The sequence below is a fragment of the Anas platyrhynchos genome, chromosome 10, assembly GCF_047663525.1.
Source record: "Anas platyrhynchos isolate ZD024472 breed Pekin duck chromosome 10, IASCAAS_PekinDuck_T2T, whole genome shotgun sequence".
Classification (NCBI taxonomy): Eukaryota; Metazoa; Chordata; class Aves; order Anseriformes; family Anatidae; genus Anas; species Anas platyrhynchos.
Window position 1 is genome coordinate 9,800,390 of NC_092596.1, and position 27,089 is coordinate 9,827,478.

Genomic DNA, 27,089 nt, shown 5'->3' on the forward strand with positions numbered 1-27,089 from the left:
TTTTTCCCTTTTGTTTTTGCAAGGGCTGAGTGGGAGGTGGGTGTGCACATCACGCCAGTGCCATGCAAGAAAAAGGCAGGGCTGGGCAGCCTGTGTGTGGATGGCAGGCGGTGACGGCGCAATTCTTTGCTGCCAGGGGTGCGAGGGCTTGCAGGACACACGTGGGCCTTGTGCCACCGTGCTCTGGGTGTGCGGGCACCAGGAGCTCCTGTGCACAGCTCAGTCCTGCCCTGATCCTTCCAGAGCTATTTATCACGTCTCTGTGTGCAGCACCAGCACGGGGCACCTGACGTACCGGGGGCTGTTTCCAGGCTTGGTCCTTAGCAAGCAGCTTGCTGTAGGGTTCAGTCCCGAATCGAGGCTGCTGCTGCATTCAGGCTTTGATAGGGGAAGGGAAACGTGAAACATCTTTTTGGTGAAACAAAAAAGGCCGATAAAGTACGACTTGTGAATTGGATGTTAATGCTCTTCCAGGGCAAATACTTGAAGGATCGAGATGCTCTGTTGAGAGCAGATCTGCTCATAGGCCTTTAAGGGAACACAGTGCCTTTTAACTCCCACCTTATTTCCATTTAGAAGTAATTAAATGACTTTCAGATTCAAATGTGAATTATTTGGTAGTGATTTAGATTCTCATACAGACAAGGTATGAAGGTATACCTTTTTATTGTACCTACATTTTAACAGAAATTTATAATAAAATTGAAGTCCTGCTTTTTGTAGAAGCTGTGGGTATTTCTTGAGAGCTCAGTACAATTGGGACTTATCAGCTCTAGCTCTTAACATTAGCAGCTACTTTTTAACACAGCCTCATACAATTCCACATGATAAAAAGACAGAGTTAAATTCAAAAATACATATTTAATTGGCAAGAAAATCCATCAAAATCTTTTCAATGAGATTTCTATTTTTTGGGCCAGAGCAGGACTGACTTGATAGCCCCATGTGGCAGAGGGTGCAAGGGAAGCTGTAGCTTAAACCTGACCTGCCTGGGCACTGCCCTTACCACCAGATCACTTGTGCTTCTCTTCCAGCATCTCCTGTTCTGGTGTTTATTCAGTGTTTTGGGAAAGAAAATTCAGTATTTGCTTGTAGGTTGGGCACAGTTTTAGGAGACTGTTTCCTGCTACGTACTTGCCAGACTGAATTTCTGATTATCCCTAAGTCATTGCAGCTGTAAAGAATAGAAAATGGATATGGATCATGCTTGGCCCAAACTCAGCCTCAGCGTGCACACTGCAGTGATCAGCCTTTAGGTATCCCGTGGTGTCATGGCATAAATTGCTTCAAGCTCCAAGAATCGTTCCATTTAATGCTGTTGTCACAGCTGATTAACATCACGAGCATCTTCCCATCACAGCCTTTCCTTGCCCTCTTTCAGCTGCAGAAGGGGAGTTGCTTCGTGCCACCCCTGCTCTGGGCTGGGAGGTAGGCTCAGCACTCCCCGCGTGGCACAGCGGTGCCTGGCCAGGGACAGAGCCCTTCTGCTGGGAACTGTGGCCTGGGAATGGATCCAGGAGGCTGCTGCAAATGTCCTGTAGCGTCTGGATCTGACAGTGCAGGGCAGCCGTGCCACATCCCACAAAGCAGCAAGTCTCTCACCGGTGTCAGACGGACGAAGATTTCACTGAAGTCCAGAAATCTCGGTAACTCAACGCAGCTCTCGATTATCAGAGCAAACGTCGCCCTCTTTTTAATGCTTTGAGTGAATATTTAAAAAAGTGAAGCAACCAATTAATTAGGGAGAAGCCTCCTCTCTGGCTGGCATTTCTTTTCTTGCAGTATCTCTCTCCTAAGTCTTAGGCATTATTTTGTTGTCTTTAATACCTCTTGATTGCATCTTGTTATCATCTTGTCTTGATTGGCTTTGTGGCTCGTTACACAAAAAGGGTGCTAATCTTTGTTAATTAGTTCCTTATTAGAGTCAATTGAGATTTGTAGCACAAGAAGGGAGCTGTATGTCTGATGATAAATAATTGGCTGCCAAGGAATTCTTAGCGTGAAATCATGTCAGTATAAGTGATGATACTTTAATATTTTATGTGTTTTTCTATGTGTTTACTGCGGTACTTCTTGGTTCTTCCAGCTGCTCTTCCCAAGACCTTTTCTTTTTTTTTTTTTTTTTTTTGTCCTGTGGTTGTGTTACTGGTTTGGACACAGCCTTCCTTTCCAAGATATTTCTTTTCATATCACATTCTATAAATTCATTACCTTGTTGCAGAGAACTTATTTCATTCAGAAAATTGCCTTCCCCAAATGGCAGGAAGTGCTCCTACTGCTTTTCACACTTGCCTCTGTTCTGTGCTGCTTTTTGCTGCGTCGTAGGATTGGATATTATGATGTCTTTGGTGAGCATTAACACCCAAAATGTTTTCTGGAGAGCTGGTAATGGGAAATGAGATGTAAAATTGCAGCACTATTTCAGATCAGTGGGAATTCTGTTGGCTCAAGCTGTCCCGTGTTTCACTGGATGTCCAAGTCTCTGCTCCGTTCCCGGTCCCGCTGGTCAGGAGCCCGGCCTCGTGCGCGGCCCCGCTCCCAGCTTCCCCAGACGTGCTGCTGCTGCCTCGGGGCACACACCCAGGAGATGAGGCTGAACACACACGAGCCCTGTGGCCTGACAGCGGGGTGGCACAGGGATTTCTCGTGGGAGGTAAGAGAAGAGAAGGTTTACAGCATTAATCCATATCAAAGCAAACAAAACCTTAGGAGCCCGAGCATCTTAAGAGACCTGTGTTCCTACCCCACAGTGACTACAGTGACTCTGTGCTTTCCTTTCTCCCCTGTGAGATGGGAATAGAGACACCCTTCAGGGCAGCAATGAGGTGCCCTACAGCGATGTAAAGCCTCAGTCCATGGACCTGTGCTAGTGAAGAATTGCCTCAGGCCAGAGCGGGTCCCTCTACAGCAGGGCTTGGCCCTCCTGGCACGCTGCTACAAAGAAGGTGGCTGGTGCTGGCTGCTAACTAAACCAAGCAGCAGCAACAAGCTCAGTGGGAGAACGCATGTGTAACCTCCAAGTTATTTTTTATTCTATTTGTAGGCTAAATGCTTGTATCTTTGATCAGAGGGCTGGAGCACCTCTCCAGTGAAGGCAGACTGAGAGAGCCAGGGATGTTCAGCCAGGAGAAGAGAAGGCTCCGGGGAGACCTCGGTGTAGCTTTTCAGTACTTAAAAGGGGCTTATAAAAAAGATGGAGAGGAACTTTTCACGCAGGCAGATAGGGATAGGACAAGGGGGAACGGTTTTAAACTAAAAGAGAGGAGATTTAGATGAGATGTTAGGAAGAAATTCTTCCCTCAGAGTATGATGAGGCACAGAACAGGCTGCCCAGAGACGCTGGGGATGCCCCATCCCTGGAGGTGTTCAAGGCCAGGCTGGGTTGGGCTTTGGGCAGCCTGGGCTCGTGGGAGGTGTCCCTGCCCATGGCAGGGGGTTGGAGCCAGGTGGGCGTTAAGGGCCCTTCCAACCCAAACCATTCTGTGATTCTGTGATCTGTTTTACTGCTTCTTTTCCATTTTCTACATTATGGACAGAGCCTAAAGATGCCACCCAAATATATACTTTTTAATTTGCTTTTTATTGTCCAGCAGTACATTCATTTTACAAAAGTAACAGAGAGATTGTTCTCTTCTAATAACACTCACAGAAAAGTTGTTGTTTGTGACTTTCCCCGAATCACATTTATTTTAAAGATTGCTTTGAAACAGTGGAGGTGCATTCTGAAGCAGGTTAACTCCAGGCAGTTATACTGTTGAACCTTTAGATTTTGCACAAGGGCCAAATCTCCATTCTTGCTAAAATCCTGTGGGACTTTTACCTTCAAGGCTCTGCAACTTCAGTTCTGCGCGTTTGCCCCCAGCTGCTTGTTCTCTAACCAGCAGGATTTATCTAGGTAAATATTGAAATTCAAAGATGGGCCCGTGGGATCCATGCTCAGGATCCACAGGGTGTGATTGCCTCGGTGTAGTTGCTCTGTTATTCCCATTCTGTGCCAAATTGCACTCATTTGTCCAGTCCGTACCCGCACAAGGGAGGATGTGTACCAGGCAGACGTCAGCAGCAGCACAGGCTGTGCTCCGGCTTTACAATTAGTTCGTAGACCAAAGAGCTTTTAAAAGTATCTCCTCTACCTGCAAGTGATATTGTTCATGCTGTGTACAAGTCTGTAGTGCCTTCTCATACCAAATCTGTCCTAAATTTAATCATAAAATTGCATTCTTCCATTGCACAGCACATATCCTGTTTTGTACCCATTCATGTGTCGTTCTGGTTCCCCATCGACCAGTAATCTCTGTACTGCACTGTGCAAGCTCTGGTCTCGTCATGGAGCTTTCCAGCACACTTTGTAAGTTTTTACCATTTCTTTCGAGAAATGTAGTTTCACAACTAGATTTTAAAAAGTACAAGAAGTCCAATGCTTATAAATAGGCTAACCTCTGGGTGTTCTGCTTTACCGCGTGGTGGTCTGAACTCTCATTTGAAAAATAATGCCGTGTTATTTCTCAAGGATATGCGCCTCGCCTGAAATAGACCCGGTGTTTAAAGTCCTGAAGAATCACAGCGCATTTCAAAACTATGTTTTGCTTTTGAGATGCTGTGTGCAGAGGGATGCAGATTTAAATAGTGCATAAAGTATTTTGACAATGAAATATTTTTGAAGATGTAAACTGAATGTTTGTGAGTTATGAGCTTTAGCCTCAGTAGTCAGGATAATGCATTTATTCCCATTAGTGCAAAAGAACTCATAAATCAGAGTGGCAAGATATGACAATACGATGCTCACAAACGCTCGCGTGTATGCAGGTGCATGTACTCTTCTTTCTCTGAGCTGAATAGTTGTGTTTCGGTCATTATCTTAAACTATGCTTGTGAAAATCAGTGTAGATCCCACTGTAGCCTAGTGAAATAAGTTGCTTAGCTCCAGCTGACTGTAGCCCACGGTGATAAATAAGTCAGGAACCTTACGGTCTTGAATATTGTATTGATAGCACAACTTGTGGCAATTTCTCAAAGACTATTTCTGTGCTACAAGTTGGAAAACCAAAATGAAGGAAGATACAACCAGTGTGGGCATGCTCACTCCTTCCAGTGCTGAATATTCCACCTGTGCATGCTCTAGGCTGTGCTTTAACCCGGCAGGCAGCTCAGCACCACACAGCCGTTCGCTCACTCCCCTGCACTGGGATAGAGGAGAGAATCGGAAAATGGTAAAAGTCATGGGTTGAAATACAGTAAGACATCGATAGGACAGAAAAAGGAAAGGAAAATAATAATAATAATAATAATAATAATAATAATAATAATAATAATAATAAACACAAACCAAATGATGAACAACAATAGCTCACTGCCAGCCAACCGGTGCCCAGCCAGTCCCCAAGCCCCCTGGACCAACTCCCCCCAGTTTTGTTGCTGAGCATAACACCACCTGGTAGAGGACATCCCTGTGGCCAGCCTGGGCTGGCTGTCCTGGCTGTGTCCCCTCCCAGCTCCTGGGGCACCCCCAGGGACCTCGCTGGCAGGGCAGCATGAGGAGCTGAAACGTCCTTGGCTTAGTGCAAGCCCTGCTCTGCAACAGCTAAAGCATTGGTGGGTTATCAACATTATTTTTCTCCTACATCCAACACATGGCATCATACCAGCCGCTGTGAAGAAAATGAACTCTATCTTAGCTGAAAGCAGGATATCTAGCCAGTGCTGTCACTGCTGGAGCACAGAATTCCCCACAAAATGAGAAAAATGGGAAAATCAGTGTGGGGGTAGCCAGCATTTGGATAGCTGTTTATGTTAGCTGTGCTTTTGAAGCTCTCCTTTGAAACTTTCTGTGAGATGCCTTCAGTAACCCGGTGCCCAAAGTGTGAGAAACGCCTCGCACTGAGCAGCGTCAGCTGAACAAGCAGAGTGCCGTGGAGCCAAAGCCAGCAGCGGCTGGAACCGTGCTGCCTCCCTGCTTTGCGTGCTCTTTGCAGGTTGTGGATGTGTCCGTGTAAGCTGCTGCAGTGTTCAACAGCAAATGTCACCTGCAGTTGAGTGAAAGGTGTGCTTGATCCAGGAGCGACCGGCTGATAATTAGTAGAATTTAGCGAATGGGCAGACAGCTGGTCCTCTCTATCCTTTCTGAGTCTTCTCCATTCTGGACATGGGAATATGTGCATAAAATTAGCATTATAGTCCAACACTGGAAGCAAAGGTGCCATCAGGAGGAGAATTCCTGTCAAAGGAAGACTCCTCATCTTAATGATTGCCTCTCTATCGAATTAAGAGCATCTTTACAGTGAAACTACAGAATTAAGCCCAGTGCCGGACAAAGTCACAGTCTTGTAAAAAGGTAATGATTTTAAAATAGATTATAAAAAAACACCTTAGCACCTGCCATTTAAAAAATGGTGAATCCTGAACTGAAGGCTGCTATGAATAAGATAAGGATGCACCCCTCCAAGAAATACTTCAGGGGATTTCTTTTAATAAGGCCTGAAAAATCTGCCTTGGGCAGAAGACCACAGAACCGAGATTTGAAAGCCTTGAGCTAAGTTTCTCTTTTGCCATTGTAATGTGACCCAGCCGTTGTGTTTAATCACTGGATATGAGGTAGCTCCAAGCTCCCATCCCTCGGATAACTTGTCACAAGTTCCATAGTTTTTATTTCATCTATTTCTCATCGTGGCTAAATGGTTGAAAAAATTGTGAAAGCCCTTTGTTGAACATTTCTAATGAAGAAAGGCACTTAATTGGGAATTTCCCATTCCCAGTTGTCTGTTAGTGGCATTTAAAGGGGAAAACAGCATTAAGACATTTCGGTGAGGTGCCTGAAGGAAGGTAGGGGAACACTCGAGGTGCAGTGAACCCAAGCTTGCAGCAAGCTGAGGCCCTCATCTCACACACCTTAGGTAGTTTCATGCCAGTGGGAGCTGAAAGTGCTTAGCCTTGTGTGAACAATCTCAGATTGCAATTTACTCCTGCACAGAGGGCTGCTGAAAAGGACCTGGTGGTTACAGTGGATGCCAAGTCGAAAATGAGACAAAGTGTGTTCCACGGCAAATTGGGCAAGCCTCGTACTGAGAGGCATTGGGAGGGGTAAAGTCAGTAGATGAGCGAAGAAGAGAATTCATGTCCATCCTGGCTTTCTGCTTGTTAGGGGAGAATCAGCGCTGCCATAATTATTTGGGGGGTTTGATTTGAAATATGTGAGCTATCTGATTCTGAGCATGTTTGCCTGCATTAGCTCCCTTGGAGTGCTCCAGTTAGAGCTAAATGCCTGAGCTCACCTGAAGAATACTTGAGCTTTGCTTGTATAACACGGATGGATTATTAAAGAATGGGCTTCCAAAGCACATTTCCAGCCATGGCTCCATGTCACTTTGAATATCCTACAGTAACACCAAAGAAAAGCCTGGACCAGCACTTGCCAGGAAAGCAGTGGTGGTAGAGGAGTGTTAAAGGTGAAGCTGATCCTCCTTTGGGTTAGGGGAGTGATCTCTAGGGGTACCTTGCCATTTTCTGTCAAAGAGATTTGTTAGCCCTCAGTAAAACACAGCAATGATACTACTTCCAGCTGTGTTTATTTCACTGTCCATCACTAGTTCTGCTCCCGAGGCCCTTTCAAGCACTACAGGTCTCTGACACATGGCAATCTGTGATCGCATCGGTCTCATTTAGTTTTTGTAATAATAAATGTCCTGAGTTGCCCAGTTACTTGGCAGTTAAAATTGTAACCAACAGTTGTACAATTGGCTTTAACATACAGTTTGGTGTTTAAAATGGGATCCTTTGAAAAAGTTGCAGGTTTATGTACCTTTTTATTGTGAAAATCTTACTAACAGGAACGATTTGCTTGAGAGTCAATAATGTAATTCTCCATGCTGTCCTCATGCAAGCAAATGACATTTCAAAATATTAGATTTAAAAATGTATAAAGACCCTGCACCCGAAGTACTGCAGAAAATCAAAAACATTGTCTGTTCCATTAACGTCTTGATTCCAGACTCTCTGAAACTACTTTATGAGATTTACAGCTGCAGTTTTGCAGGCAATCATGATGTATTAAAATGTTCATGGGTATAGACAGGCTCTGTGTGAACCTTCAAAGCAAAACCAAAAGGATTAGGAGTCGAAGTTTGGCTGGGTAACATATTAATCATCTTTGGAAGTTACTGCTTACCACTAGTATTGGGGTAGTGTCACAGGATTTAAGTCACAAGCGTGTTTAAAGAGGGATTGCTTTGTCTCTTTGTTTGCAGTGTCACTAGGAGAGACACATACAGAAGGCACTTCTGGAGTCAAGAGGGTTTTCTGCTCTGAGTTATGTCCTGTATCCATGAGAGATGGCTGGAGGCAGCAGAATGACTCCCTCTGGATAATTTTAGGCGTATGCTTGTTTGTAATCAACTGTTTGAATCAACTGCTGGAAAGATCACTTTCTAAAGTGGCGTAGCATTGCACGCTATCGAAACTAATATGGCAGCTGGTACTGGATATTAGGTTTCTTTACTTTTTCACCCCTTACGTCATTCTGAAAAAAAGCCTCTGCTGGAATTCACGTTTATCTTATGCCTTGATTTAAAATATATGCATTTAAATTAGGTGAGTTTCTCAGTTCAGGCAGTAGCTTCTCTCATCAGTAGAGTTGAAGAGCATCCACACCATCACAAGCTGTGTTTTATACCATGATATAACACTTACTGTGGTTTTGAAATGAAAAGACAGCCTTTTATGTAGCTGTTACACAAAAATGTCAAAGCAAGCAGGACAGGCACTTTGCTTTAGGCCTCAGTTGTAAGTTTTGTAGCTTCCATATTGTCAGTGCACTGATTTCCCCCCCTCCCTTGTGCAGAATGCTTTGAGCTTAAGGAGTCGAGCTGCATCCTTACAAGGACATTCCTCATACCATAGAAAATGTTTACTCAGCACTTGACTCAGTTGTTTTCTTTCTAAGATTTGAACATTTCATGGTTATCTCCCCATATATCTTTTGTTAGATGCTCGAAATAAAAACTTCCTTGTGGCTCAGGCTTGTAAGACTCTGGTATAGATCAACATATCTTGTCTTCCACATGGAGAACCCTGTTACCACTTCATAGGGTTAAAAAGAACAAATTCCTCAGGTTGGGATTAACATCACTGAATGCAGATAGCTGCATTACTGGAAAGACATGGAAAACAGTGAAGTACGGAGTACAGTCCTCGATAGAAATCTTTTCTCCACTCATATTGTTAGTTTCATAATAAAAAACAGATTCTAGAAGGGATCGTAAGGTAAAATGGAAACAAACTTAGAGCATGTTATAGGCAGATTTCAGATTTTGTGTTAATTTAAGAATGTTGGAGGCTGCTGAGTGACTTTGCTTAAATATATATATATATTTATTTATTTATATATATATATATATATGCGTGTGTATTTCCCATAGCTTCTATGTGTGTTTGATTGCTCATGAAATGAAAATGGAAACCACTATTTTACCGAACAAGTATGGCTGCACAGCTCAGGGACGTGCAGTGGCAATTTGCTGGCACCAAGGAGTTTTCTCCTTCCATCTTTTCCTTCTTCCATCCCTTGACCATCTTCAGCTCTGAAGTTCTTACTTAATTAAAACTTCTGCAGCAGCTCGTGCGCAATTAGGGATTCCCAGCTCCATGGACTGACACTCATTAAACTGTACTCAGTATTCTCTGACAAAAGGGCAAGAGGGCCATATGCTCACTGTGGATGAAGCTACCTGCATGAAAGGAGCTTCGGAGGCTGTATCTGCAGCAGTGAAGGAGCCTTTTGGTCGTCGTAGCTGAATTTTGGCTAAGTCAAAATGTTCACTTGCCTGCATGTTCACCCTGTGCTGGTGAACACCTATCAGCATAATGAAGCATGAAAGAAGAGCCCCAATTCCCAGATGGAAGAATGAAGGCTGTTTTGCATTCATCTCCTGTGCAGGCACAGTGTTAAAGAGTTTGATCAGTATCTCTGCGATGCCATGCAATATGTACAAAGCCTTCTGTAAACCTCTGTGCTGCCAGCTCCGTGCAGGCCCTAAGGACTCTGTCTCTGCACGCCCACACAGCTCAGCACAGGGACTGCAGTGCCTCTCCCAGCACAATGGCAGGTGAGCCACACGTCTGCTCGGGCTGGGAAGTCTGAGGGTGTCCAGAAGCCCAGGCTGCCTTCTGACATGCTGCCACTCAGGAGCTAATAGTTTTTTGCCACTGAATTTGTGAATTGTAAAGGAAAATATTAATCTCTGGCGTTGTCACCTAAAGCAAATGCAGGCTTAGAATTGCTCCCCACTTCTGTTGTGTTTTTTTTTTTTTTTTTTTTTTTTTTCTTTTTTCCTTTTTTGAATTTTCTTTCTCAGCAGAAATCCCAGTTAGCTTAAGCTTGGGTTTTTGTTTTTTTTTTTTTTCTCCAAAGCATAATGTCAAGCTAAAATCTTTTGCTGTTGCTGCTTCTTTACAATGTTTTTAAAGTTGAAGTTAACCTTCCTATTAGCATTTTAATGGAAAAGAGATTTTACCTCTTAGACAAGTTTTGTCTGCTTTCAAATTTCACCACAGTAATGGTATGAAATGCTGCTTTCCAGTGCTTGCACATTCCTTCTTTCCCTGCAGCAAGGCTCTTTGTGTTCAGTGGTACAAATACGGAGAGCTTTTGGCAGGAATCTCCCAGGTCATCTGTTCTAGTCTTTGCATCTATAACCACATCAAGTATTGGCCATTATAAGCTAGTTAGTCCCGTTATAAGCTAATTAGTCCCATTATAAGCTAGTTAGTCTTGGTTTAAACGAAATAGCATCTCTTTTTGTCCCTGCTTTCTTTAGTCTAAGCTTATTCTAAGTGCTCGCTCCTCTGGTGGTTAAGATGCATCTTCATAGCCTCAGTGAATTCGTGGTCAATTATAGCCACTTGTACCAGTGCCAATAATGTCCTTTAGCTGAAATATTGTTCTTTTAAGTGAAGATGACTTTCCAAATAGGATTTTGTTGCCGTAGTCCTCCCTTCCAGACGTACCCTTGCGTGGCACTGTATGGGCAGCCCTTTCCTTAGTGGGATCTGAAAGTGGGTCAGGGCATTGTGCGCCTAAGCAGATAATATTCAACGTACTGTCAGCTTTCCAAAGGTACTGCAGGGTCTTTCTAACACCCTCCCAAAATAGTGGAGGTTAAGTCATGTGAAAACTGAAGGGCAAGCAGTGGATTTGTTATATGGGCAAGAATTATTTATTAAAAATTCCCAAGACAATAAAGACTTTAAAATAAGGCTTATAATAATAGCTTTGCTCTGCCTTGCTACGGCTTCCACTAGACATTAATTCCATTATTAAAAATTAAATTTGTTTTATTTATGATCCTGTTTTCTTGGAAGACACCTATTGATCAAAATAAGCCTTGCCTTATTAAAAATTCAGAGCATTATGTGGATCAGTTGTCAGGCTAGATATATTAAACCAGAAAACGCTTTAACACGGGTGTGTAGAAAGCAATGTGCCAGGGAAAGGAGAAGGGGAGCCAGGCACAACTACAAACTATATCCCAAAAACCCAAAGCACTGTCAGGCACCCCAGGGCAGGAGCAAGCTGTGGTGGGGTGCCAACGGCGCCATGGGGAGTGCGTGAGGCACCTCTCCAGCCACAATGCCATTCATTCTCCAAGCTCTGGTGACGTGCAACAACTGCAGTTGTGTGCTTACGTGGAGATGGGATGAGAGTTGTTGGCTTTTTACTGCACCAGCTGGAAGACAAATGGACAGAAAGGTACACGTGTCTTGTAAATCGGTTGAATAACAATGTGTTTGGGGAAAATGTTGGATTTTGCACACGGGTATCTGGTGAGGCTAGGTTAAAAGACAGAAACGGCATGAAAAATGCTCAGATGAGTAGGGTTAGTGGTGGGAAAGAGCTTGACAAGTGGGCAGTGCCTGCTGGTGAGACCGAGAATGAGTTATTGTCTGAGACAAGTGGGAAGTGGAATAATAGGAGGCCAGTTCATGCAAGAAAGAGCCTACAACTGATTTCCACAAAGGGTGGAGTATTCCTCCTCCCAAGGGCTTGACGTGGGAGATACGGATAATAGTTTGGTTTTCTCCAGACTCCTCCAGAATATCATTTATTTAAAAACAACAACAACAACAACAACAACAAAAAAAACAAACACAAAAACAAGCAAACAAAACAAAATCCCACAAAAGTTAAGGCTCTAGCTACTGCAGCTGTGAAGGAAGCTTTCAAAACTAACATGAATTTAAATTAGGAAGTTTTTATCTGCCTGAATGTGATGCTTGAAAATAAGAGTCATTTCAGGCAATTCAGTGGCATAATGAAATAATGAAAACATCGTATGAAATTATGCAAAACCAGGGGAAATTCAATATCCTGAAATCCTACACTCAGATTAATTAAGTTAATGGCAAGGTATAAAAGGGCACAAAATTTGGGAGATTATGTAGAACTTCAGCTTTTAACAGCCTTGGAAGGGGAAGGTGAGGCTTTAAGTGCTGTAAGGCACCTTGCTCAGTAGTTAAATGTAACATTTAGGGGAAAAGTACTGATTTCCCTTTCTTTCCCTTCCTGATTGGAGGTAATCAAATATGCTTCAAAGATGCTGTCTTAATTTTCCAAACAGAAACAGATAACAATGTATTTCATATAGGAAAAATGTCACACCAAGATGTTCATATTTGTGGAGAAGAGGTACATTACTGTTTCTTTTTTTTTTTTTTTCATCTAAAACTGAATCTGATATTAATTTACAAATAGTTTCAGGCAACCAGTAACTCAATTTCTTTTCCTTCATAAAGTATTTGTCTGAAAAAATTAACTGCACTTCTACCTTGACTACTTGCAAACTGCTCAGTCTGCAAACAGCATTAAAGTATGATGGGAATCTCCCGGCTTCTGCTGCCTCTCATCTTTAGGTAGGGACGAGATTTGGGAAAGGATTTTAGACACCCAGAACCTACAATGAAATTTGTGAATGGAAAACGTGTACGTACCGAGACCATCAGCAAAAATGAATGCTAAGAATCGGATCCCTTGCTATCGAACTGCTACCCCCAAACTCTGGCAGCTTGGAAATCAGCTGCCCAGTGTACTGTCCTTGGCGACAGGCTGCTGGGGCAGCCTTCAGGGTCATCCCACTGACCCCACAGAAAGCGGAGAAAGCTGAAAGCCACAAAGGAATAAGACAACCAGCAGCATGGTGATCAGCACAGCAAAGCTTCTGCCTGCCCTAACGGTGCTAGCTGGGGAGCGCAGCCTCATCTCTACAAGAAGCAGCTCCAGATGAAACGTACTTCACTGGAGGGACTCAGATTGGAAGGTTCCCTGATCTGAGGGCTTTTAAAGCTGTGTTCCCCCTACAGCAGTCTACAATGCACTGAGTGGTGTGAGACCAGGCCTGTAGCTGGAAACCACAAGAGAAAAAACTGCTTCAGTGCTGGAGGAGGGCTTGCTCCCACCAGGGCGACCTGTCAGCCCACACCATGGCTCTCAGCTTGCTGTGAGGAGCCCCCACGCTTGGTTCCCAAGGGAGGTATTTCAGCGTGTGGTATGGATAGATCAGCTTTCAGAGAGGCAGAGGGAGATGGGAGGGAGGAGGAAGGGGAATTACGTGCAGGTAGGGGGGTGGAAAGAGGTTGCTCCATTGTGCTGCTTGAGATCTGGTGAGCAGTTCTTGGTGGATTCCACTGTCCCCAAGGCAGACTTTGCAAATATGCTGAGACAACAGTCGAACACCAGAAAAGAACTGCATGTTCCTCTGAAAACACGTTGTTGAAGCCTGTTCATTGTACAAACCAGTGATCAGCGTACAAAAGAGACGGCAACATCTCCTGAGTAAAGATAACCTGGGGGAAGAGAGAGAACGAGCAGGTTCACCTGTCCTGGCAGGGTCACAGCACGGAGCATCTGCAAGCACAGAGCCTCCAGACCCTGCTTCTCTCCTGACTCACACCTGGGTCTGTCAAGCAAGGTTCTTTAACCTTAACAACGCAGCTGCAGAGTTATCCTGGCTCATTCAGTTCCATTTCAAGTAAACCGAACTCCTCTTGCTAAGTCACCTGCCATAGCGCTGTGGGCATCACGCGGCTCAGGGCTGGCTGCTCAGGAGAAAGGTGATTGCCTGGGAGGTAGTTCACGTGTTAGTAAAGGGAACATCAAACTGCTGGCCAAACAGGGAGAGACGGCGATCTGTGATAGAAATGTGTGTCAAATCGGGGAGGAAAATGCAGGGGAAGAAGATGGGGAGGAGAAAATTTGCAGTTAGATAGCAGTCCAGTGAAAGTGGTGTCGTTTAATATTGCTAGCAGGAAAACGTATTGTGGTTTAAATTAATGGAATGTTTTATGGGGTGCTTTTATACAGCAATTCGGTGCTCATGGTGAAGTTTTGAGTTGAGAAGTAATAAAGAATATTCCGGTGTAAAATATGCTACCTTCAATGTTCATAAAACCCACCATACTTTAAGGGACCCAATCCCGTTCACATCCACGGAAACTGAAGCTTTGCCATTGACTTCCATAAAAGCAAGGTCAGCTACAAGATGATCAATTAAATAGGATTTCAAGAATGATTTATTGTCCCCACGATATTCATTTTCACCCCATTAGTGTTCCTTTTCGTTACTGTGACCTTCAATCAGAGTGAAATGTTCCTTGCTCCAAACCTTGCCATAACACGGTGAGGCTGCAACCAGCAAGGCACTGAGCTGAACCCACCGGGGCAGCACCAGGGGGCAGGGACTTCATGCAGTACGGTGGGCTCCTGGCCAACACCTTGTGGTTTGGGTCATGTAAATGCTCTGCAATTATAATACATCAGTTAGTGTACAAGTTTGAGGGATCAAAATATTTTTAATAAATCCAATTGCTTGCTGATCATTTTAATACTATTTCAGTGACTGCATTGTGGCATTCAGACAGATCTTTTACTGGGGAGCGATTCATGGTTCGCTTTCCCAAAGCCAGAATTGGAGCTTTGGACCTCTCAGACACATTGAAATCAAAGGGCCAAACCCAGTGGAACAGGGACTCATTTATGAACCATGGATCTCGCAGACCTTGGAAATGTTGACTTGCAGCTTCATTGAAAAATGGAGATGTTTGATGCAGTGACAGATAATAGACTGTACTGTATTTTCTTCTTCTATTGCCGTTTGAATTGTATATTTAGTGAATTAGTCATGATTGATGATAGTGTTTTAAGGACTTGCTAGTTCTTCCCAGGAAAAGATGGCATATTTTAACTATATTAATGGTTTGAGACTTAAGGATAGCACCATATATTTTTGTAATCTTTCAGCAGCGAAGCCACAATTTATACAAATGGATTCACTCTGTCTTTAGCTCAAGCAACTCTGACAAAAGATGTCATTTGAAGTAATGTTGCTCATCATTCATAGACAAAAGCTTAAGGCTACATTGCTTTGATATGAAATTGCTTTGGAGTTTTCCACACCTAGCAAGATCAGTTTATGCTGTTAATGATAATTTAACTGTTTTCTGCAGCTCCAGATGAGACTTCCTTTGAACAAAAAACCCCGCTTATTTACCAACAGAAAGAGCTGTACTACCTTGACAGTGTGTAGGAGGAGAAAAGAAGCATTGCAGCCACAACTCGGGATCACCTGAGTATCAGCTCTGGAGCAGTTAGAAAATAGCGCCAGCATGTGGTCTGCTAAAATAGCCCATTGACAGTGCCGTGCATTAGATCCCTTTGCAGCACCTCGGTAAGGAAGCACATCATTGCAGAATAATGGAAAGGGCCAGGAGAAGTCTTTGACTTCTACTTTGGTGTGTTAGCTGAAATGGAGCCCAATCCTGCGTTTGTAGTCAGATGCTGCCTTTTGTTATGATAGCAATGATAGGGACCCATCTCTGGGTGGGTAACGGTAACCAAACAGCACAAAAAGTAGATTGTAAGCACAGTCTGAGAATAATAATGGATTAAGAAAAACATTCTGCCCTAAAAGTGCATTACTGTTGCACAGTGGGTTTGCTTTTGTTATCCAACCCTTTTACAAAGCCACTATGATTTTATTACTTACAAACAAACAGTCCTTCCTTTCTCTATTTAATCTACTGGTTCTGTCAAAAGCAATGGTGCCATGTGCTCTGTAGATAAGTGATGGATCTTTATCAAGTGCCTATTTTACAGATGTGCTGACAAACAAGGACTTTCTTTAATTATTAATTAAAATCTGGGAGAGGAAGTGACAGTATTTTCCACCTGTAATGCTCCATTTAGATTTTTTCCATATTACCCAATTAAAATACTTTGTTCTGTAATTATTAATTCAAATATTGTTCACTTCCTCAGAAGCTCTCATGCTCTTTAGCTACACCTATTACTATTTCAGTTGAAAATGTGGCCTTACATTTCAGGAAAATATAGCTTAGAACTGAAGACTCTTGATGAACAAGACATAATCTTTTTTCCTGTTGTAACTAAAACCTGATTGATAAATACTGTGGGTCAGGAAGAGGTGATGAATATGTACATGCTGATTAGAGAGAAGTGCACATGGTGCTTCGTGCATTTTAAAGCCTACAGCAGAACTGAGAAAATATTTCAGATGGGGGTAGGTGACAGGTAAAACAGTCACAGGTACCTGGGGCAGGTTGTCACTGCATGATGAACAAGACAAGTAACACGTCCTGTACTATTTCCTACACTGCCACTGTGAGTTTGTGCTTACTTTCTCCATCAGCCTGTCATCCCACCCTTTGGGACAGAAGTGTTAGAAATGGTCAGTAATTTATGTGTTTCTTTGGGGGAAAAATGTGTTTCATTTTCTCAGATTTTACATTAGAAAAAAAGCCCAAATTTTCCGGATTCCCCATCTAAAGGCAAACCTGAAAAATGCAATTTGGGAATAGTGTTTCAGAAGGAAATGGAAATTTCAGGGTAGTATTGTTATAAGACCTGTGAGTTGGGGTGTCCTCTTTAAATTCTTTCCTTTGTTGCTTGAACATCGTTCCCTAAGCTGTGGCAGCAGCAGCACATAATGATGTATCAGATAGGATATACAATGGCAGTCAAAATAGTATGCTGAGTTTTCTTTGAATGATGCAGTTTAAATGTAATGTCATTTACTAACCAGAACAGATTGAATCGTCTTGTTCTCTTGTTGAAAATGCCAAAGCAGAATCTCAAATTGCTTCAACACATGACAAACAGAAGTCACTTTCAACAGGAAAACGAAGTGTTGAGCAGGTTCGTTACAACAAGATGACACAATTCCATGAAAAATCTCTCAGAAATTACATTCCTGCTGCAAAACGTGCATCTGGCTGCTGGAAATAAGCAGCAGAAAACCTTAAAGCTGGGAACAGCGGGGAAGTGCAGAAGCTAAGGGAAGGGATCTCTGTTCTGAGCTGCTTTACCAGCAGTGTCCCGGGGGCTGTGAGGGGGTGGGAGCACTGCTCATTGCTGTCCTGGCAATCAGGTGGAGATTCTCCCTAGATTTCAGAGAGTTTACTATTTTCTGCTTGATGTTGCTTGGCTTTTGCATATTCTTTTTTTTGTTTCTTTTTTTCCCGTAATGTAAAAATTATCTCCCTCTGTTAATAAAGGTTGGGGGAAATATACTGAGGCAGAATCATGACTCATGAGGCAGGATAAACAGCAGCAAGTGTACCTCTGATTACTTTACGTGCCTATATTATTCCTGCTTTTATTCATTTTCCTTCTAATCCATACACTAATGATATGACTCTGCCCAATTTTTTCTTAACGGTGCTACAGGTGTTCAGTGACTACTACAGTTCAACATTTCATGTCAAAGGAGAAGGAAAAATAATAGCAAAACCTGGCACAATATATCATGTAGCTTTTGAAGACAAATTAGAGACACTGAGCCTACATCAATATTGCATAAACATTTTATGAAAAGGTTTTCCTTGTCAAGTGTAGTAACGCTTCTCATTATTGTAGCAAAGCCTCCCAAGCCAGCGTCTTCATCCAAAGAAGGATCAGAATTAACAGGCGGGATGGGGCAGGATGAAACCTCCTCATTAATCACCTATTGAGAGTAATCCATTGGCAAGGGAGGACTTAACAGAAGTGTCCATATTTCTTATTCATGAATATTGTTAATCTGAAAAACTTAAAATTGGATTCTCATCTAGAGGTTGTTTGCTGTGTGGCAGCTTTGAAATTGTGGTGCTCCTGCTGAACATCAAAGAAGGCCAAGCTGTTACATGGCGCAATGTCTAATTATGTCCAAAGCACGACATAGATGGTCTCTACTGCCTTTGAGCCTTCAAGTGAAGTGTATTATTAATGCAGATCTTCAGTAGCTCTGTCCTCTTTGAAAAGCTGTGCACAAATCCTTGGTCTGGAAGAAGGGTTTTGGCTGTGGGCTCTCAAGGCACGGGGAGGCTCGTGGCTGCCTGAGACAGCAAACCAAGGGAGGTGGGAAGGTGGGGCCGGCTCCTGCATTGCCTGATTGTGGTGTGCATGGCAGGGGGCTCCTACTGAGCTTGGAGAGGGCTTTTTCCAGCCCCACAAAGAGCATCCACACTTTTGTTTAGCTACAGGACCTTAGGTGAATCAGTACGTAACTGGCATTCATCGTCCACAATGATTCTCTTTTGATACAAGGGGTTTAGTTCAGAAAATAATGGATTGCTTTGGGTTTTAATAAAATAACATGTGAAATCCACTCCGTGTTAGCTCATGTTGCTGGGGTTGTGCCGTGGTGCGGTAGCTCACCGCACACAAGTGGCCACATCCATCATGGAACATGAATTGGTTGTGGACAGCAGGGTTTTGGTGCTCAGACTTGAGGTTGACAAGAATGATAGCTTTCATCTGCATGCAGAGCCCCCAGCTCTCCCTTTGAGATGGATGATGAGATCTGGCTTCATCTGTCACCACTCCTTTACCTCTTTGTATGACAAAAAGAAAAAAAATGAATTAAGAAATCCAAAAGATAAAATGTTGTAAGATGTTCTTTGTAGATCTCCTTGAAATGGAGGGCTGCTTCAATGCCCAGAGTCCAAGAGAAACATTTTCAGTGCAGGTGAAATGATGTATCCTTTGTGTTAAATACACTCAATTCATTAAATAAAGCACACTCCATTTGAGATTTTCATGAATTATATTGCAAGAAAATGCAATTTACATTTAGCAACAATTTATTACTCTTTTTTTCTCTGTTTCTCAGGAAACTCATGCTCACCTCATAAAAGAAAGCTGCAAGACTCACGTTTAGGAAGAGAATAAAATGATCGCGTATAATCATACCCAATCTGTGAAATTTATAAACGTGGTGAAAAGAAAGGTGTGGTGTTGGCAACCACAGGAATGTGGAAACTTGGTATCATCAGCCAGAGCCCTGCTAACACAGAACCGTGCTACATCCCAGCACCTACCCCAGAATGGCCCTAGTGGCAGCCCTGAGAGCAACCCATGCCCTCAGTGCCACTGCAGGCTGCTAATGGCTCGCATCCAGAGATCCCTGACAGTCAGCCGCCACTGGCATCTGATGTGGGTACTGCAGGAGTGTTGTTAGAACAGCCCTGGTGTAATTACTTTGTGATAGGCACCTTGTGGGATTCTGTCATCTGTACTTCATGCATGTGCAGTCTCTGCTGTCGTTTCTGTTTCACTTCACCAGAGTCCCCCCAAATTAGGTTCTGTTGCATAAGTGCCATCAGAACCTCACCACTCGTTTTCTGCAGCCCTACGTGACTTGATTGCCTTGTAAGAAGGGGGCAGAAGGTCCTCCACAAATCTGTAAACCGGAGGAGCCAAAAAAATCTAAAATTCAGTTCCTTTTTACTTTTCTTAATATATTCATGAATTCAACAAAGCTCCTGCCCTCCTCCCCACAGTAGTTCTTCCATCTACATCTGCTCTGAGAGCTTCCTGTGTGCAGTAGCTGAAGGCATCTTAGGTGAGCAGCCTGGCAGCAAGACTTCAGAGCCTGGCAGAGATGATTTCACAACAGAATTGTCAGCTGCTGTTGCTCATTTGAAATAGGCACCCTGTGCTGCAAGGCACGACCTTGCAGCAGGAGCTGTTGGAGCAGCTGGCAAGAGCAGGACAGACGGACGCAGCTCATCATTAAGGATTTTCACTGCTCTCAAAGTCAAGGGGGCTACAGGCGGGGCCAGCTTCTGTTTGGTGCCAGCAGCAGGACCTCCCAAGCACGGGTCTGTTCCAAATTATCAAGGGCTTAATGGGTTAGAATCAAACCCAGCAGTAACGATCCAAGAGCGTTTGAGTGCTTCAAAATTCATTTGCATTTCAGCAGAGACACAGCGTCTTCCTTAAAATGGTGATTGTGTTGTCTCTCTCTGTCATAAAAACAATTAATGTGATAAATTCTAATCATTTACTGCTAATACCAAAAGGCTAAACTCCTTCTTGCAGGAAAAAGTCCCACAGAGGCAGACCAAACATTAAAGCACTCTGATCCTAGGCAGTGTGCAGAAACTGATATTCGCGGTGCTGGTGGTAGAGGGGGAGGCCTCCAGTTGCCGTATCGTTTCACCCCATTGTCCCCAAAGATGCATTTCTTGTTCGAATAGTCATAAACAGAGCAAAACTCTTTGTCACTGGGTGATGACTCCTGGCTTCCACACAAGTTCTGAGCTGATCGAGTTGGAGTTTATTGAGAATGAGGGCTCAGCATTGATCTTCAAAGGTGAGGCATTTATCCTGCGACAACGTTTAGTTGCGACGGCTTCGTTTCTGTTACAGCAAGCGATGGCTGGAGGTGCAGTCATCCTGCCAGCTTGCAGCTGCTGGGGTGCAGCACAAGGGCTGGGTGCTGGGGAGGTGCTGGGGCTGGGTGCTGCACCGCCACAACGCAGCTGATCAGGGAGCAGGCTCCACGCAGAATCACGGCCTCGTGGAGCTGTGTTGGTATGAATGAGCTGCTTGATGCGGTTCTTTGCTGCTTTTCACCTTGCGTGGTAATTTACTGCTGTGCCAACAGAATGAAAAGTGATCCTTCTGATCCGGGAGTGCCTTGCTGCTGAACGTGTGCTGGAGGCTCAGTCCCCAGAGGATATTTATTACGAGCCCGAGTGGGAACCCCTGGCTCTTCAGACAAGCTTTTAACTCTGCGAGTGCACAGCTCAGCCCCTGGCAGCCAAGACTTTAGCTGTCGCTTTCACATTTACATCTGCACAAGTGGCTCACACATTTGCTGAGGTGTAAGCAAACATAACAGGAGGCAGTAGCAGGTCAGGCCTGGAGCATTTTACTGTCAGCCACTGAGAACTCGGCTGGCACGGGCTGGGATTTCAGATGAGCCAAAGGGAGTTAGGTGCCTCTTCTCCAAGCAGCACAGTGCAGCACTTTGCCTTGCAGCACGTGCCCGCTGCTTAACGTCCTCATCTAGCATTTCGCACACAGCTCCGCCTCCGGTGTGAAAGTTACAACGTCACTGCCAAGATTGTTGGATGCCAAAGCAGATCTGAGCCATGCCTGGAAGCGTGTGTATTTGAACTAGGAGCGAACAAAAGCTTAACTTGGGGTATGAGCTACTTGCAGATGAAGGACTTGGCACGCTGTTATTTGCCCCGGAGGATGCTATTCAAACACATCAGTTCTGCTGTCAAAAGGTTAGCCAGATCCTTGTTTGAGTGATACTGGAGGCTCTGCGCTAATTACTGGTGGGAAAATGCCAGATCCTTTGATTTAAGGAAGTAGGCTGGCATGCAATTGTCTCATGGAAGATTTGAAACAATTTTGTTAGATTCCCTGCATTCTGCTTGATATTTGGATAATTGCTCCTTTCATCATTTTTCATCATTGCAAATCACATGAACAAATGTCCAGGAGGCACATCCGTAGCAAAATCATAGAACAGCAACCCTACTCTGGGTACATCACGACAAGAGGAAAAGTCACCATCCACACCAAGGGAGAAGAGAAAGCGGAAAACCTTTCCCACTGATTTGACTGATTCTTAGCCATATACGAATTAATATTTTTACACTTCTGCCTTTAGCTCCCTTAGACGAGCTCTCTGTCTGGTCTGGAAAGCAGTTCAGCTGTGCTGTCCCAAGAAAGAAGCCCTCCACCTTGTAAGCAGCTGTATTTGAGTGTGACTGGCTTGGTGCTGGTAGAAGTTTGGGTGCTTGTGGCACAGGTGATCCCTGTTGGCTCTGGGCATGCCTTCACCTGATGTGGGGGTGTTAAATTCAGAAGTTGGGAGCAGCTCAGCTGCCCAAAAATTGCAGTAAGGGGCTTGCCTTTGTAGCAGTAGCCTGAGTTATTCCTGCCTGTGGCTGCTGGGAAGGAAAGGAGTGGAGAGAGCACTGCAGGGCTGCTACAGCAGGAAGGTAGGAAATAATACAGGGAATAGAGCTGTGACAGGTAACTAACGGAGGGAGCTGGTGCTCTCTGAAATGCCTGGTGTTTTTTTGAGCTGTGAGCCCTTACCCCGGTCCTAAGGCTGTCTCTTTTCGACTGCTTTGTGCTTTTTCAGGAGAGCTCCATTAGTGTGTTATGTACACGTTTGGCTATGGAATGAGATGTTTTTGAAATGGTAAGGCTGTGGTGGGGGAGAAAGTGAGCTGCTAGGCTCTTGTACTGCACTGGCGCTTAAAACCAGGGGCTGCTTCTTCCAGGCTGTTTTCTTTTTCGGTCAGTCCTGTGGGTAGCTGGATGCTGCCCCACGCAGCAGGTCCTGTCAGCTGTTACTCTAGGACAAAGCACAAAACCCTACCTGAGGCTTCCAGTCAGCCTTAATTCAGCATTGTGGAGCTGATACTTGCACAAGCAACCACTGATAAAGCCATCCTAGCCTTTGTGAAGTCCCAGAAGGGCAGGGCAAGGCAGAGAACTGCTTAGAGCACTGCCTTGTTGGACCAAGTGTCTGGGAAAGGCAAAAAAAAAAATGGTACTTTGGGGAACCAAAACATCCTTGTTCCAGCAGCTTTACAGTAGTACTGCTGCTCAGAGCAGCCCAGGAGCGTGTTGTGTTCCCAGGGATCTGAACAACCTGCAGACAGCTCCATCCTGCTCTCCCTCTGACAGTAACGAGGTACACACATGTTTCTCTGCAGCAGTACTGCTGAGTCCTGTTCCTACTAGGCAGAACGTCTGCAGTGCGTGTCATTGGTGTAATTTAAAGTGGTTTTGTGGGATGTGAAGCAAGAGTTAGGTGAGAAAGCATAATGTTGCTGGCTTCATTAAAGGCACAACAACATAGTAACAGCTTTAACTTTTTGCTCTGTCTTCCCTTTTAGCAAGGCTGAAGATCAGAGTGCCTCTGTGATCTATAAAATTGTCCAGGGAACTCACAAAACTTCTCTTAGAGGAATGTGCATTTGCATAGAGGCTCTTTATGGACTTCTGTTAAGTACAGAGATCTTGTTTTAGATCAGAATTCTTTGCAGTTGAGAGTATCTTGCATCTTCTTACTGCTTAAGAAGGACCAAAAGTGAATTTCACAAGGTGAATAAGTAATCTGTTGTCTGACCTCGAAAATAAGGCTGGCTTTTGTTTTTTATGAACGTGCATGACATTGAAGAGCCAGCAGTTTGCTGCCTGCTGGGCTCAGAATCCCTCTGGGCCACTTCGGCTCCTGCATACAGAGCTCTGATGGGCTGTCAGCTCCTTATAACCATTACACTCCAAGAACAATATGGCAAAATAAAACCAGTTATTTAAGGGAAGCAGGGGAAGCCCTGCTTGGGGTGGGTTGTGAGGGGTGCAGTGGGAATGAGATCTGCAAAGAACATAAAGCAAGAACAGCCTGAAAAGCCTGGCACCACATAGGTGCAGCTTCCCCAAGTTGTATGGTGCGCAGAGAGGGCAAGGTAGTACCAGAGATGAAAAATAATAACACAAGGAAGGTTTAAGGGTAGCAAAAGTTTAAGGGAAAAGAGCAAAGAGATGGTAGTAGAAAATGAAATGCTGCTGATAGTCCTCATGAAGTGCAGAGGCCTATGCTCAACTGAAATGTCAGGTTTGGGGAACTGGGGCTTTATTTTTGTCCCCTCCATTCGTCAGACTTACCCCCCCCCCTTAAAAAAAAATCTACCTGCTGTATGTAGCTGCTTAGAATTGTGTTCTTAAGCTGATCTTTCTCTTTGCTTTCTTTATGAGGTCTTGGACATGTGCTGAGTTCTCATCAACAGAATTTCCCATTCGTATTTCCCATTTATCTTTCATTTTGAGCCCTTTTTGCGGTTTTAGGCTTATTGAGATGCTGTTTAAATCCCTTAGGAGATTCCCGTGTTGTCCGTGTGGGTAAACCTTGCAAAGGGTTCTTACCAACGTGTGCTTTGGATTAGAAATGTTGGCTGTTGGCTTGTTACTGAAATGTCTGTTCAGCAATGAGCAAAGCATGGCCGAGGTGTCAGTGGAAGGAGCTCTGTTTTCATTTAAACGAAATGGGGAGCTGGTTGTGCTGACAGTCACCCAATTTGTCACCCTCTTCAGATGTGGGCTTGCTGTTGTGTGGGTTGCAGATCCTTTGATAGCAGAGTTGAGCTGCCTCTGACTTTGCACAGCTGCCATTTGATCGCTGCTTATCAGAGCTGCTCTCACACATTAGTGAGATGTGTGACTGCTGCACCTCTGCTTCAGCTAATCACCTGGCTTCTTTGAAAGCCCTGCAGAAGGTGAGCTGCAAGGTGCTGCTGCAGAGATGTCCTCCCAGCACACCAGTGAGCTGAGCTCCACTGGGAGTGTGGGGCAGGAGAGTGCAGAGCTCCTTCCTCCTGGCTGCAGAGACCTGCTGCCTGGCCAAGGGCAGCTCTCAGCTCCAGCTAGCAAAGCTCCGGGCCAGCTGGTTTCCTATCAAACCAGTAGGTGCTGAGGCTTCTGAGGAGCCAAGGGTGATTTTTGCCTTTATCTTTTATGGGAAAATGCAAGCTTAGTTTGTGAACTCAGATCAAATAACTTCTAGTGATCAATTTTAACTGAAGAAGTTTTAAAGTATATTTGAAGTGTTTAAATTTATTTTTTTTTGTACAAGGTGCTGTATTTGTTTAAAAATAAAAAAGTAAAATAAAAATCTCCCCATATTATATATGTATACTTCAGGAATACTCGTTCTTGTAGCTCAAACTTGCATACACAGGCTGGCACTGAGCTCTTACACTGGGTTCTGAAGCTGGTGTCCGTAGCTGTACTGTTCAGGACTAGCATTGCCCATGTCTGTCTGTCCTTGTGGCTTGAGCAGACAGCTGGGTGTTGTTTCCAGCTCTCCCAACAGAGAAACCTCAGAATAGAAGCAGTAAGGTCCCTGCTTTGAGAAGAGCATCCAGATGCTGGGTTCTTCTCTTTAAGAATCTAAATACTGCACTGGGCAAACTTAAATGTTGGGGTTGGTCATGCTGGAATGATTAGGTGGATGTTGCAAATGAATTATGCCTGTAACTTTACAGGATGAGAATCTGAAATTGACATAGGTATTGTATCTGGATTAAAAATGACAAATGGAGTTCCTCTTGCTGCTTCGTGTTAAGAACATAACTCCTGAAATTATTTATTTCCACTTTATCGGTGCCCACTGCAGCCACTAGGAATTAAGCCCTGCATTGGCAGCGTAGCAGCCAAAGCAGCAATATTAGGTAATAAATGTTTGCATGCCATTGAGTGTACAAACATGTGGTTGCTTACATGACAGAGCTTTTCTTATCCAGTTATTTGTCTCAATTTTTCCATTACGTTTTCTCATTTTCTTTTCTAGCTTTGCTCACAGACAAGCCTCCAAAGCCATTGTTCCCCATGGAGAACCAGCCAACTGTTATAGATGTCCAGCTGGGTAAGTCCCCTTGTGGGAATAATAGATCCTAAACTTCCATTCTGGTAGCAGATGGGGAAAAATTGCGAGTGGTAAGAAAGGTTCAGTGGTACTGTTATTAAATGCAAATCAATCTGCAGCTTCTCATTTATAACTGTAGAGTTTTCCATCATGGCAATTTCAGGGAGTGAACTTGTGTAACATTGAGGACAGCAGTACTAGTTGGTTACACTGAGTATTAAAATCTAGAAATATACAAAATATAAAGCTCTGCAGCTCTTCTTAACATATGATTGATAGAGTAACATGTCTGCATCGGTGCTGTATTGATCTGTAGATGTTCACCCTAAGACAAATAGTCTCATAAAAGAAATGCTGATTTCTTTAAAAGTTAATAGAAAACTGCGTTTTCAGGTGGTTCTGAATGTGTACCAGAAAGGGCTTTTGACTAAAATGGCTGTATGCTTTTCTCATTCCCGCTGTATTTTCTTGTGTGGTTGCAGAGCTCTAACTCTCAGCTGGCAGCACGTATTTTCTCTCATGTTGAGAAACTCTGTTAGAAAGTTCTGCTAACTTTGGGGAGCTGTGAGGCATCGTGATGCTGAAAGAATTGCTTGGCTTTGAAGTTCCAGAGGGTTTTTTTTTTCAGTGCCTTGAAAGGATATTTCTAAATTGAAGAAACGTAACTGGAGTTACTTTTGAGGACTCTGTTGCCACAAGTTTAAATTACAAAGGATGCATTGCAAATGTGGGTTATTTACTTTGTGTGGAAGGGGTGCCATTAGCTTTCTTTTTGAGCTTGATTCTTCCACTCTTATTGCAAAGTTGGGTAGGATTTGGTGGTGGAGTAGTCTTTAAAGGCAAGCAGAGTTGGAATGAAACATGTAAGGTGGCTGGTGAGTGCAGTAAAGCCTTTTGTCTGTCTGTTTGTGTGACATCCTTGTTTTTAAACTAGGAGCCTAACAGTATCAGCAAAACACTTCAGATAGCATGGAGTATTTAAAAATGGGGCTTGAATTCCTGAGTGTGATTCCTGAATTGTGGCAAGAATGAGAATCATTTGTGACCCTAGCTAATGTTTCTCTCGTGTACCTGACCTGACTCCTGAGTCTGTCTGGACTTGCTCAGGGAAGGAAGGCAGCAGTGGAGCTGGGAAACAGGCAGTGCCTGCTGAATCCTGCAGCAGGTAAATGTGCATGCTCACACTCCCTTCCTCAGAAAATCCTGAGCAGAAATTAAGCCTAAAAGGCAAAAACACAAAATCAGTCTGAGGCCACACTCAGAAGCTGCACAAAACTAGCAGCAGAACAGCCATCAAAGTTTGGAGCAGCCCTAAAGGCTGAATTTGGTTTCCAGGTCCAGCTTGTTAAAAGTCAACTTTGTAATGAT

At 43.9% G+C, this 27,089-nt stretch overlaps 1 protein-coding gene across 27 annotated transcripts in view; it reads left to right on the forward strand.

The window, feature by feature from the left end:
* The window catches only part of IL1RAPL2 (interleukin 1 receptor accessory protein like 2), a 365,272-nt gene that overhangs the window by 239,298 nt on the left and 98,885 nt on the right, over positions 1-27,089 (forward strand). For 26 of the 27 annotated variants that reach the window (XR_011811600.1, XM_072042782.1, XM_072042783.1 and 23 more), the window contains one exon: positions 25,647-25,721. The exons of the other annotated variant lie outside the window; for it this stretch is intronic. Coding sequence is in view for 25 of the 26 variants with exons in the window: in XM_072042782.1 (XP_071898883.1) it covers positions 25,647-25,721 (75 nt within the window). In the remaining variant the exon portion in view is untranslated. The remainder of the gene's footprint in view (positions 1-25,646; positions 25,722-27,089) is intronic. 27 annotated transcript variants of the gene reach the window in all.